Genomic DNA, 13,407 nt, shown 5'->3' with positions numbered 1-13,407 from the left:
TTATTTGTATCACCGCTATGGGCATATCTTACCTCTGCTCTTATACGTTAACCCCCTTGAAAGGAGGGGTCATGTTTAATTCATTTACACCCAGTACCTCTCTCAAATGACTGGATATATAAATGGTGGCTAAATAACAGTGGTTGAACAGCAGCTATAAAATAAATGCCAGCTTAATTAATGCCTTTCAAATTTCAATCCAGTGCACATTTCCCCATCAAGAATCTATCTTTCTTTGTTCTATGACCCTGGGATATCTTCTCTATGGCTTACTCAAATTCAGTATCTCCTGAAAAGAACACATCGTTCCAGGACAATCATTTTTCTTGAACCTAATAAGAGGACCCACAAAGAGTTATTCCCTCAGGAATCAAGGGAGAGTAATTCAGAGATACATTTACCACCAAAATAGTGGCATATGTAGATATAAGCGTGCATACATGTGTATGTAGACAGAGAAGATGAAAATCTGCAGTATTTTTCCTGAAGACACTCCTAGCCATCACTACTGAAACATCAGCCTGTTTATATAATATAAAGATAGTATTATTTGTAAATTATTTACCTAGCTTTCTGAATCCATATTACATAATCTCAAAGATAGGAGTTCTACATATTTAATTTTAAAGCACATTTCATAATAGGATAAATATGGCTAGCTTATACTAAAATCTATTTCAGAATAATAGGGAAGTAGGAAGGAAGTATAAATATTGACCCATGTACTTACACTCCATGGAAGTGAATCAGTGTATAAAAGGTGAGCAAACATCTTAGCAACATTTCTCAATTTGTTTGTTTCCAAGCGATGGATGGTATCATACTGTTCTTTGAATATACTCTCAAAGGATTCCATGTACTCTTTTTTTAGCATGCAAAATCGCTAATAAATAAAAAAATCAGTACATTAAAACCTGAATGTTAATACAATTATGAACATATTAAATCCTAAATTTACTTAATCAAAACTTTTAAAAGTTAATATATATGGTTTCTAATTACCTGAGATTTACATGCTAAAACAAATTATACATGTAGCTGATCATATGTGGGTAGAGCTCAGATTTAAAGAAACATTTTAGATCATCCTTTAATTGTGTTGCCTGAACATGTACTTGACTTTAGAAACTGCTTTGGGATTTTGAAAAGGTATTATTTAATTGTCTTCTATTGGGAAATTGTTACAAAGCATGGAAAATTCCAAAAAGCTCTGGAAAAGTGATATACAAAATTAAAGCACTGCAAAAATGAATCAGAAAAGAAGGAAGGTGAAGAGAGCGGGAAACCTAAGGAAGGAGAGAATAATTTGCTTTTAGCAAAAATATTAATATGTTGTTATATGAGACCTGATCATAGAGCAGAAATCATTAATTTACAATATTCATTCTAAGAATTTCCTTAATAGAGGCTGGAACTCACCCCAGCTAATAAGCCAAAAAATTTTTCATACGTCCGCTGCTGGGCACAGCAATCAAGTATCATGTTACAGAGTTCTTTCTATTTGGGAAAAAAAATAAATTAATGAGTCAAAACACAAAGAGACTAAATATTGTATGATAATTTACAAATATGATAGTGACTGCCTGCATTTTTAAAGGTTTAAAACTTCAAAAACTTTGTAAGTAAAATAAAAACCTCAATCTATGTTAAGCTCATAATTTTTTAAAGCCTTGGGTCTGGATGACAGCTTCCACAGTCATTTATTATAATTATATTAATTATAAAATTCTAAATTCATGATAACTATGAACCACATCAAGAAAACCTAGAATATGAAACAGACATATGAGGGAGAGATTTAATACACTGCATTCTTAAAGGATTCTATGCAGAATTCTTTTAAATAAAAGACTCACCAAAACAACATCTAACAATTCAGTTATACTTCTCCCAAGGATATAAAATCAATTGCTAAGGAATATATTTAATATGGAAAAGGCGGACCAATATGAGTCTTTACAGAGGTGTAAGTGGGTACAACTTCAACGTTAACATAAATGACCCTCTGGTTGATAAAGAAACATTAAAAAAAAACTCTTTAATGTCCATTGAAACACAAAAGTTTTAAATTTTGATGAAATTTAATCTATCTGCTTTTGCTTTTGCTGCTGCTTTTGATGTCACATCCAAGAATCCATTGCCAAACTCCCTTAGCAATGATGAAGACTGATCTGCTTTTATTGCATTTAATTTTTAAAAAATGAATTTTATTCTGTATATTTAAGGTGTATAACATGATCGTGTTATGGAATACATATAGATAGTAATAAGGTTACTATATTGAAGCAAATTAACACATCCATCATCTCACAGTTACCCAGTTTTTGTTTTGTTTTGTTTTGTTTTTGCATGTGGCAGGAGTAGTTAAATCTATTCATTTAGCATTAATTGCAAATACAGTACAATTTTATTATTTATGCCCCTCGTGTTATATATTACATTTCTAGACCTGCTTATTCTACATATCTGCCACTTTGTATCTTCTGACCTACATCTCCCCATTTCCTTCCCATTTCTCCTCTCCCCTGCTGCTAGTAACCACTATTTTGTTCTCTGTATCTGCATATTTAGAATTTATTTTAAATTCCATATATAAGTGAGATCATGGAACACTTTTCTCTGTGTCTAGCTTATTTTACTTAGTATAATGTCCGCCAAGCTCTGTTGTAGAACATGGCAAGAGCTTGCTATTTAAAGATAATTTGAAGTATGTGAGAGGATGTGCATACGTTACATGTAAATACTACTCTATTTTGTATCATTGGTATCCTCGGGGGTCCTGGAATCAATCCCCCATGGATACCAAGAACGGCTGTACATGCAAATGGATTGTTATTTAGCCATGAAAGAAACCAAATACAAAAGGTTTCACCTCATATGATTTCATTTTTATGAGATATCCAGAATACATAAATCCATAAAGAATGAAGATTGGTGGTTGTCAGGGACTGGCGGGAGAGGGAATGGGAAGAAACTACTTAATGGGTAAAGAGTTTTACTTGGGAATGATGGAATGTTTTGAAACTGTATAGAGGTGATAATTACACAATATTACGTATGATAACTGCCCTGAGTTGTTCACTGCAAGAAGGGTAATTTTGTTATGTGAATTTTTTATGAATAAATATTTTAAAAATAAAAATAAAAAAACCTCTGTGGCTGAATCTTCTCACCTCAAAATAAATGTTATTCATATAGACCTATCTATATGGATCTATACAAATAAATGGAATAATTCCATAACTGCTAGTAAATTGTTCCAATTACCTATTCAGGTTCCACGTCAACCTCTCTGAAAATTCTATTAAACTAACGGATACATTCAGTCAAGAAATACTGTCATCACAGATGATTTTGATGTAACAAATTAATTTTTAAATATTATATTAATTCCTGAAATAATTCTAATGAGATAAGTGTTGATGATAGCAATGTCATGGATGAAAAAACTCAAGCAATATAAGGTGAATAGAGACAAAATGAAAAAAGGTGCAAATTCATCTATGATTAGTGTAAAACTGACCAAATATCTCTTTCTATAAAGATTTACAGAAACTTAAAAATATTTTCCAAATAGAGTAACTGTAATATACTTGCTTTCTCCAAACAGAAAGCAAGCCTATAAAAACATGTTGCTTTTTAATTTTTACCTTTGTATTTTTAATTAACAATTCTGACATTTTGTCATATTTAATAAGGAGGATACAACCTAGATAAAAATAGTAAACATTAAAAAAAACTCTATCATCAAGTATTTACTGCACATATCTATGTTAACATTATGTGTCAAGAGACTCCAGAGAAAGGACTTAGGTCAAGAGGTAGGAAGAGAACCTTGGAGAAGCACAGAACAGATACTCTAGAATTGTGCTGTCCAACATCTCAATTTTAATTATTTTAAATTATACATAAAATTAAAATTCTAGTTCTTCGGCCACATGATTAGTCATATTTCTAGTACTCAAAAGCCACATGTGTCTAGTGGCTACTATACTAGAGAACTGAGAATATAAATACTTCCAACAGTGCAGGAAGTTGTACTGGACAGCACCGCTTTAGATACTGATAATCTACTCACGGAACAATCTACTCACAGCTCGAAGGCCTCACTTTACAACACAGAGCTAGGTACTTTTAGATGCCATTATATTGCACTCTCTCTCTCTCTCTCTCCCCCAATGTATGTATGTATGTATGTGTGTGTATTGCATATATATATATATTTTAAGATAAGTCTCAAGTTACCTCAATTAAATGTTTATTAATGTGTAAGTTCTGAAAAGGCGTACTTTATCAAATTGTCATATAGTACTAAAAACTAAAAAAGCCTTTTCTAAATTCTAACAAATTATGTTAACTTTGTATATTAAAATTCATCTTCAACTTATTTACCAGCACTATATTTTATAATAATATAACAGTTAATCAGGTTTAAAACAATAAAACATGGTAATATGCTGACAGCACTGCTATGTACTACTTGCAAAACAAATTACCTTCCTACCTAAATGCAATTATAAGAGTTATTCCCTCTAGCTTATATTAACTAAATATTTTAACATTTTAATTAAGTATTATAGCAATTTTAGGAGTCTTTTGGGTGCATGAAAATAAATGCACTAAGATACTCTTCCAAATACTACCAAAATATACTGAGGTTAGTTCTGAAATAACTATCTTCTAGATTAATTTTAATAAAATTTATAATGGCTTAATTATCTTCCTCAAATAACATGACAAGATCATACCAAAATTTCAGTGACAATTATAATTTTAAAGGTTTTAATGTATTAATTTATTTTCTTCCAGTGATGACATATCAAGTGTGGCCAGCTTACAAACAGGCACACTATTATTAATATACCAACAACAAAACTTTGAAAGGAAAAAAGGAATCTTTTACATTTAAAAGAATAAATTTTTCTCAAAATTCCCTATCACCATATTTCAAGAATTAATATATATTCTAGAACAAAGACTGGCAAACTTTTTCTGTAAAGGGCCAGATAATAAATATTTAGAGTCCATATGGGTCTCTGTCAAAACTACTTATTCTGCGGCTGTGGTGTGAAAAGAGCCATTGACAATATATCAATAAGTAAGTCTTGCTACATTCCAATAAAACTTAATTTATAAAATCAGGCGGCAGGCCTCTGCCACAGGTTGCCAATCTCTGTAACATATCATTTTTAAAGGCTTAGGACAAAGAATTTATATCTAACAGTAACTTAGATCAGATAATCAAGAAGACCTAGAAGAACCAGAAACTGAACAGCCCATCAGAGCTGACACATTCACTCTAGCATCTGTGCCAGGTCTACCACATGAAAGGAAAAGTGAGAAAAACAAAATCACCAAAGCTTTGGCTCAGGTTCTAAGGATGTATTATCTAGATAGGAAGGAAGCAATATATACAACGTACATTAAAAAAAAAAAAAAAAAAAAGGAAAAAGCCACTTTATCTACTTAATCTGTTCTTCATTATCCTTGGCATTAGAGTTCTGATACTTTGAGAAGTGAAGTATACCAAGCTGTAAGATAGTGAGTCCCATGGGGCCAAGATGGAGCTGTCTTGTGAAATGCCTGACACATAGTATCTGCTGAATAAATTTTCATTAAAGGAATTACTGAATGAAGCCTGGGCATGGTGGCTCACACCTGTAATTCCAGTGCTTTGGGAGGCCGAGGCAGGCAAATCACCTGAGGCCAGGAGTTGGAAAACAGCCTGGCCAACATGGTGAAATCCTGTCTCTATTAAAAATACAAAATTTAGCTGGGCATGGTAGCAGGCACCTGTAATCCCAGCTACTTGGGAGGCTGAGGCAGGAGAATCGCTTGAACCTGGGAGGCAGAGGTTACAGTGAGCCAAGATCACACCACTGCATTCTAGCCTGGGCGACAGAGTGAGACTCTGTCTCAAAAATAAAAAACAAAAAGAAAATGAAAAAATTACATTATGATGCTTTTTACGATTGTTTGTTTGTTTTAGCTCATCAGCTATTGTTAATGTTAGTGCATTTTATGTGTGGCCCAAGACAATTCTTCTTCCAATGTGGCCCAGAGAAGCCAAAAGACTGGATACCCCTATAGTGCATCAAGAAGATAGACCACATAATCCATTAAAGAACAAATTTCCTATTATATTTAAGTCACAATTTGATTTATACACAATAACTCAGAAATTCTATGTAAAGTGCAGTGTTTCAGAGACTATCTTTCTACCATATCCCATTCGAGCAGAAAATTTAATTCACTGGAGTGAGTAGCACAACTGAAACACTGCAGTTACTCTAAAATGATATAAAACCTACATTTAAAAAATAAATATTTAGCACTGAGGTATTGCTTCAATTCACAATATTTACTCATTAACAGCCTTAACCATTTTAAAAACCAATATATACATTTCCTAATAGAAAAGAAGTATTAACATACTGTTTGGCTTTCGGGAAACTCCATTTTCAGCAATTTGTGAGCACATTCTTCAAAATCTAAACTGTGGAAATGATCACAATAGGTTAAAAACTTGCAATATAGACTGTAACACTCTTTTATATACAAGAATCTTACTTTAATAACGTAAGTAACCTTTTTTAACTGTAACTTCATATTGTTGTACTGTGTATATGAAGAAAATATAGCTCTTTACAGAGAATTAAGTGCCAATATATACAACATGGAGGAATCCTTGAATTATGCTAAGTGAAAGAATCCAGACACAAAAGACTACATACAGTATGATCCCATTTACATAACATGTTCAGAAGAGACAACTCTATGGACACAGAAAGTAGATACAATAAGTAAAAACTGATTGCTAATAGGCTCAGGGTTTAGAGTCATAAAAATGTTCTGGAATTAGATAATGATGATCGTTGTACAACTTTGTGAATATACTAAAACTACTTGCGGTCGTGTATCGCTTAGTTAACAGAGTTATCTTCTGAGAAATGCATTCTCAAGAAATTTAATATGCGAACATCATAGAGCGCATTTACACAAACCTAGATGGTACAACCTGATTTACCTAGGCTATATGCTATGGCTGTTGTCCCTAGGCTAGAAACTTGTCTAGCATGTTACCATACTTCTGAATACTGTAGGAAACTGCAACACAATGGTAAATATTTACATATATAAATATACCTAAACATAGAAAAGGTATAGTAAAAATACAGTATTATAGTTTTATGAGACCACCATTGCCTATGTGGTCCACTGTTGACTGAACAATTGTTATATGGCACATAACTGTGAATGCACTCTTTAAAAGGGTGAATACCATAGCATGTGAATAAAATATCAATCTTAAAAAGGCAAAAATAAAAATAAAAAAGTTGCAGGCATTGAATTGTATTATTCCCTCAAACCAACCATCCTCAAGCTATAACTCATCAGATAGAAGGGTTTCTAATCTATATGATTTTCTTCATTTTAAAGTGAAGAAACAAAACACATGATGTGTAAGTTTCTCTCATTTCTGCAATCATCTTACGCTTATCAATAGTTTTCCCACTACAAACTGGCCACTCAAGTATGATGGCAGTAAATTCTTAAGTGTTAGCAATATCTTTCCTTCAAGCACTGAAGGATATTAACTGTACATAAAGAATTTATTAACTGTTCTGACTTGTTAATTCCATATTACAGAACAAGTCTAAGTACTCTAAATCTGGGTAACTAGGTCCCAGATCTCATGGAGTATTTCCCAATGCTCAAGGTTTTCAAGAGACCTAGCTGTTCTGTTCTACATTTAGTTGCTAAATAAATCTAAGAAAGAAAAAATCAACTCTATTCAAAAGCTTAGATAAAACAAGTTAGGATGGTTAACAATGAGGACAAAGAAATAAAGGCTTTAAAATGTTAATACTTCTTTAAAATAAATAACTAAAATTTTTAAGAAATGCATTCCTATTAACAAATGTACACCTAAATTAGAAACAACTGGAGGTAAAAACACCTATAGGCTACTATATTGATTTAGGTTTATACATAGGATTTCAGAAGGATTTAGAGACGATCTAATTAGATCCTCTTTTTACAGATGAGAAAAATGAGACTTAGGTATTTTGTGTTTGAAACTTGCTCCTGGCCACATAGTCCTGGAAGTAGAACTTGAACACAGGAATATTTATACTTCCTAACCCAATATTTCAGAAGAAAAGGCTACAATTAATATTTAATTTCACAAGACGTATCTTGAAATGTGTATTATGTGTTTAGAGAAACCAGGAAAAGTCCTAATTAAGACAGGAGTAAACATAGGTCAAGTTTCTCTGCTTAAATTAAAATCTCAGTGTGGAAGAGTAAATGATATATTACTCTATCATAACTCTATCTGCTTTTACTAAACATTGCAAATTTCTTAGATTTTTCTATACTGCTTCCAAGAGGAAACACCACATGTTTTCACTCATAGGCGGGTGTTGAACAATGAGAACACATGGACACAGGTAGGGGAGCACTACACACTGGGGTCTGTTGGGGGGAAATAAGGGAGGGACAGCGGGGGGTGGCGAGTTGTGGGGGGATGGCATGGGGAGAAATGCCAGATATAGGTGATGGGGAGGAAGGCAGCAAATCACACTGCCACATGTATACCTATGCAACAATCTTGCATGTTCTTACATGTACCCCCAAACCTAAAATGCAATTAAAAAAAAAAAAAAAAAAAAAAAAAGACGTTCCAAGAGCTCAGCACGACGTTAGTGCTTACTCACTACTTTTACAAGTTAGCTTGGTTCATCCTAAACACAGGGCATCCACATTTTATAAATACCACATATAAAAATAGTAAATAAAAAAAAAACTTGCCAGAAAAATATACCCAATATTCATATAAACTGATTTTAAAATATCATCAGCATAGTTCACCTAAGACAATTAGCAAACCCAATTTGTTAGTTGCTTTATTGAGAAATAATGCTACTATATTTGCATTTCTGTGGAATGCCCACACCTTTATTTCTGATAACACAGCATAAAATCACTAATTGAAATATAATGATTATGGACTTAGTTTTGCAGTTCATCTGCATTTCTCAGCTTCACTTAAAGGGTTTCCTAAGCACAATAGGGTAATAATCCAGGATGATACAAGGCATCGAAATAAAGAAAAAAACCTACCAGGAAAGAGATTATATAACAGAATATTAAACAGTATCTAACACTAAGATTAAAATACTAAATGGTAACTGATAAACTTTAATAATACAGCAAAACAAAAAACATTTAAAACAGATGTGACTTTTTCTTTTCTACCTTTTTAAAAAAACAAAATTAGTATAAGACAAAATCCTGAAATTTCTGAAAAACAGTCAAGTAGTTGATGAAGAAATGTTACTACTTTCCTTTTATCTACTAAGTGAAGTATCAGGGAGAAAGTTAGCTATAAGACAGTCTGTTGTTCTTGTTCTTGTTTTATTTTGAGTACTTAATGACTTCCTACACCAGGATAGTTTTTAGGCTGTACTAATTACAAATATTAAATGAATTAAATTTTGTTGATATTTTGCTTCTCATCTTAGGTTGTTAAACCAAACGAGTCTCAGGTTTAACACAAATAAATAGCGATTGAGAGAGGGTAAAGAAAAAAGAATACATTTACTGAATTACTGTTTTGTTTACATGATGGTTTACAAAGTGGTTTTGTTGATGTGTCCAATTTCAGAAACTTTGAACAGGTGGGGACTTGGTAGTCCATCTCCCTCTCATGTTAGTTACAACTTCAAAAAGGTAAAATCAGACTAGAACATCGCTTAAAAGCAAGAACAAACAGGAATGGTTTATCTTTAATAGCCAAGGCAATTGTGTAGTTTAATGTTTCATGCACATAAAAAACGGGTAGTTTAGGGGGCCATACCAGAAGGAAGATAAGACTACTGGTGATATCAGTCAACAAAAACAAATTTAAAAAATAAAATTCCCACCCAGTTCGGTTGCCAGAACTAAGTTTTTGTTCACAAGATTTTCAAGTGGGCTGTTTAAGATGCCCTTATAGCCACCTGGCTTGATGATTACATCTTATTCTTGATTTTTAGCCTGGTATATAATAAACAAAAAGCTTTTGAAAAATACAAAAACTGAAGATAGACATTAAAGTATCTGTTAATCCAACCCCATGTCAAGATAATCACTATTGATATGTTAACATATTATTTCTAGAATCCATCTATTTTTACAGTTAGGAAAATGCTACAAGCACAATTCTATATATAGTTTTTATCCCACCTAAAATTACATCAGACTGTTTGCTCACATTTAAAACAATTCTCTATTAACCTAATTTTTAGTGGTGGCATAGACCGAACATTTTGATTGTGGTGGAAAATAAGATTGTCTCCATTTTTTCTTTTGCAACAAACAATTCTGTACATAATTATGTGTCCATATTTATATCTTTAGGAAATACAGTAATGAAAAACAAGGGTCAAATAGCATGAACAATAAGCCCTTGATTCACGTTACATAGCAGGGTGACTATAGCAAATAACAATGTAGTTAGATTTGAATGTTGTCATCATAAAGAAATGATGAAGGTTTAAAGAGATAAATAAGGTAATTATCCTGATATGATTATACAATGTATATATGCCTTGAAACATCACCCTTAGGCTATAATTATATACAACTATTATGAGTAAATTATAAATAAAAATTAACTAATTAAAATTAATAACATTTAGAAAAATAACAAAAAAACCCCACAGAAAATCAACACATAAGACAGGAGTTACTGCTACTAGGGACTGATACTACTATGTAACAGTGGCTATTATTTGTTTTTTAATGCTTTAATTTTTGAAGTCTTTTGTGTGATTCAGAGATTATCAAGGTTACATTTCTTTTAAATAATTATTCAAAGAGCTCCACTGTAGCTCTTCAAAGTTAATGTTAACTGCAACACTAACACAGTAAATCTGCTGCTCACAACTGATTACTGTTGGATTTCTGAAAAAGGACAAATGAAAGGTCAAACTCTAAGAATATTTACCTCTGACAAAATATTTATCATCTTTCACTTTAAGTTTATATGAAAAAATATTTAATACTTTTTTATGCGAAGAGAAAACAGGTAAGGATAAAGCCAAAAAAATTCCCAACACATGTTTTGCTGTTTAACATTCCTGTATTTGAAGATAAACCTAAAGCCAAAAATTGTTCAGACTGAAAACAGATGACTCCTACTTATGAATCATTATTGCTATTACATCATACTAAATGGAAATATACTAGTAATGAAACAAAACTGAGGAAATATTTTTCCTCCAGTGTAAAATGTAAACACTGTGTCCATTAAATCAATAGGTTGATTCGCATATAAAGTAACAGATGCACTAAGATTTAACATCCTTATTTATTTCTCTTCAAAACCAAATTCACAGCCTTCAAAGGGAATAGGCTTTGTTTTCAGGACATCACATCACACTACTTCTTACTTAGCATTACTTCAAAGAGTCCTCAAAACCTTCCTAAGTCTAATTCCTGTTTCTGTTTATGTTCATTTAGATCTGTAGAGCAAATCACTGTCTAACAGTCATCACAACAGTGCTGCTTTGCCTAGAACCAGGACTAGAAACCAAATTTTAAAAATGTTAAATATTAAATTTTCATTATACAATTCAATACTCTGCTGTATTATAAAACAGAATTATTTTCAGGTTTATTAGTGGCATTTAACTATAAGAAATGATATAGCTAAAATACCATTTAATTATATAACACAATTCGACCTTCCAATTAAGTAAAGACAACTTGTCTGTAAAGCAAAGAGCCAACAGAAGAGAACTATGAGCTTGGGCATGGGATGGGAGAGGTAGGCAGTCTAAGAATGCTGAAATGGTGTACAGTTTTCTGTTATGAGATCCCAAAATGTATCTCTGATCTCCATACCCATCCCTTATCAAAAACAAAAAAAGGACCAACTAAGAGATGATGTCTTACCTTGACTGAATAGCAAGATAAATTGTACGACGAAATGAGACCAGGTTAATTTCTGTTTTGTCATGAATAGTCACTTTTTGTCCTGAAAGAAACACAACAAAATTACAAAACTGCAAAAATAAATGTGAAGAAGCTAAAATGTATCTCTGTATTTTCTTCATAAATTTATTTAGAATACGAATTTAATACCTTTTTATAACTCTGCAAATTAGTATTTACAGAATTCAAAGTAACTACTTCAAGTTTTGCTACATCATAATGTTAGCTTAAAGAAGTTCAGAACCAAGTCAAGAAAATTATTTTTTTTTCTCTGTCATTTGCTCATTTAGACACTATGAAAGGCTGCACTCATCCTGTTGTTTGGTAAAATATTATTTCTAGAATTATAAACAATATTGATAATTTAGAAGCACCATATAACTCAGAGGTAAAAATTGAGCTTCAGAGAACACTGGATCATCATAACAGGCTGAATGAGTCCAACATAAGTATGTGTATTTGTCAAAATTTTCTCATTTAATGCATGAAAACTTTCCTTATAAATATTTAATAGTTTTTATTTGAATAGTATTTTCACATAAAACAAGGAAATTCTAAAGTAAAATGTAGTACATAGATGATTTCAATTAAAAAATGAGAAAAAATTAAATCTATTTTTACAAAATACGTTATAGAAGAATAACTGTACTATAAGACAGAAGTATATATTATACCCTAAAAGGCAAAGATAAACTTTTAATATCTTCACACATGTAATACATGTGAATAATCAACAGTTTATGTACGTTCTGATATATTAACTGTGGCTTAACCAAAGTAAAGTTCTGAGCTTATTTCTGTGAAATAATGTAATCAAAGCTGAAGAGGAAAAACATACTACTTCTGTGCAAATACAGCTTTTGGCCTCCCCACCCTATTTTGCCAAAATGAACGGCAAATATCCAGTCACTCTCATTTGTCACATTCCTGCCAGGGCTACATAAATCACATGCACTCAGTATGAATACATGTTTTCATAGTCTATAATATAATCAAAAGCAAAATATACTAAATTAAAATTGTGCAGATGCTAAAAAAAGAATTTGTTAAATATTTTTTGAGCAGTTTCTCAACCTTGGCAATACTGGAATTTGGGGCTAGATCATATCTCGTTGTTCAAATTTTGGGCTGGATCATATCATGTCCTGTGGTTTGCAGGCTGTTTAACGGCAGGCCTGGTCTTCACCCAATAGATGCTATCAGCATCCCTCCTCGCTCTCCCCAACAAGAACTACTGTTTTAGAAGATTATACTACAATTAATTTAATTTTAGAGTATCTTACAATATTATTTGAATATGCTACATGTTTACCTTCTTCATCTTCTTCTCCCTCTTCCTCTTCTTCTTCCTCTTCCTCTTCACTACTCCCAGCATCTTGGTCTGTATTTGAGTCACTGTCTCCCTCGTCAAGAATTTCTGTAAAG

The 13,407-nt window shown here is 32.1% G+C and overlaps 1 protein-coding gene across 5 annotated transcripts in view; it reads right to left on the bottom strand.

Moving 5' to 3' along the window:
- The window catches only part of CWC22 (CWC22 spliceosome associated protein homolog), a 60,783-nt gene that overhangs the window by 8,242 nt on the left and 39,134 nt on the right, over positions 1 to 13,407 (bottom strand). For 2 of the 5 annotated variants that reach the window (XM_032292781.1, XM_032292782.1), the window contains exons 12-16: positions 13,288 to 13,399; positions 11,944 to 12,027; positions 6,436 to 6,496; positions 1,420 to 1,497; positions 731 to 883 (exon numbers count right to left, since the gene is read on the bottom strand). In XM_032292781.1, coding sequence (XP_032148672.1) covers positions 731 to 883; positions 1,420 to 1,497; positions 6,436 to 6,496; positions 11,944 to 12,027; positions 13,288 to 13,399 — 488 coding nt within the window. The remainder of the gene's footprint in view (positions 1 to 730; positions 884 to 1,419; positions 1,498 to 6,435; positions 6,497 to 11,943; positions 12,028 to 13,287; positions 13,400 to 13,407) is intronic. The other 3 variants (XM_032292783.1, XM_032292785.1, XM_032292784.1) reach the window with 2 other exon arrangements.

The sequence above is a fragment of the Sapajus apella genome, unplaced genomic scaffold (genome assembly GCF_009761245.1).
Source record: "Sapajus apella isolate SASKATOON/1434 unplaced genomic scaffold, GSC_monkey_1.0 scaffold28, whole genome shotgun sequence".
Classification (NCBI taxonomy): Eukaryota; Metazoa; Chordata; class Mammalia; order Primates; family Cebidae; genus Sapajus; species Sapajus apella.
Note: the sequence above shows the minus strand (reverse complement) of the source record. Positions and strands in the feature narration are given on the sequence as shown.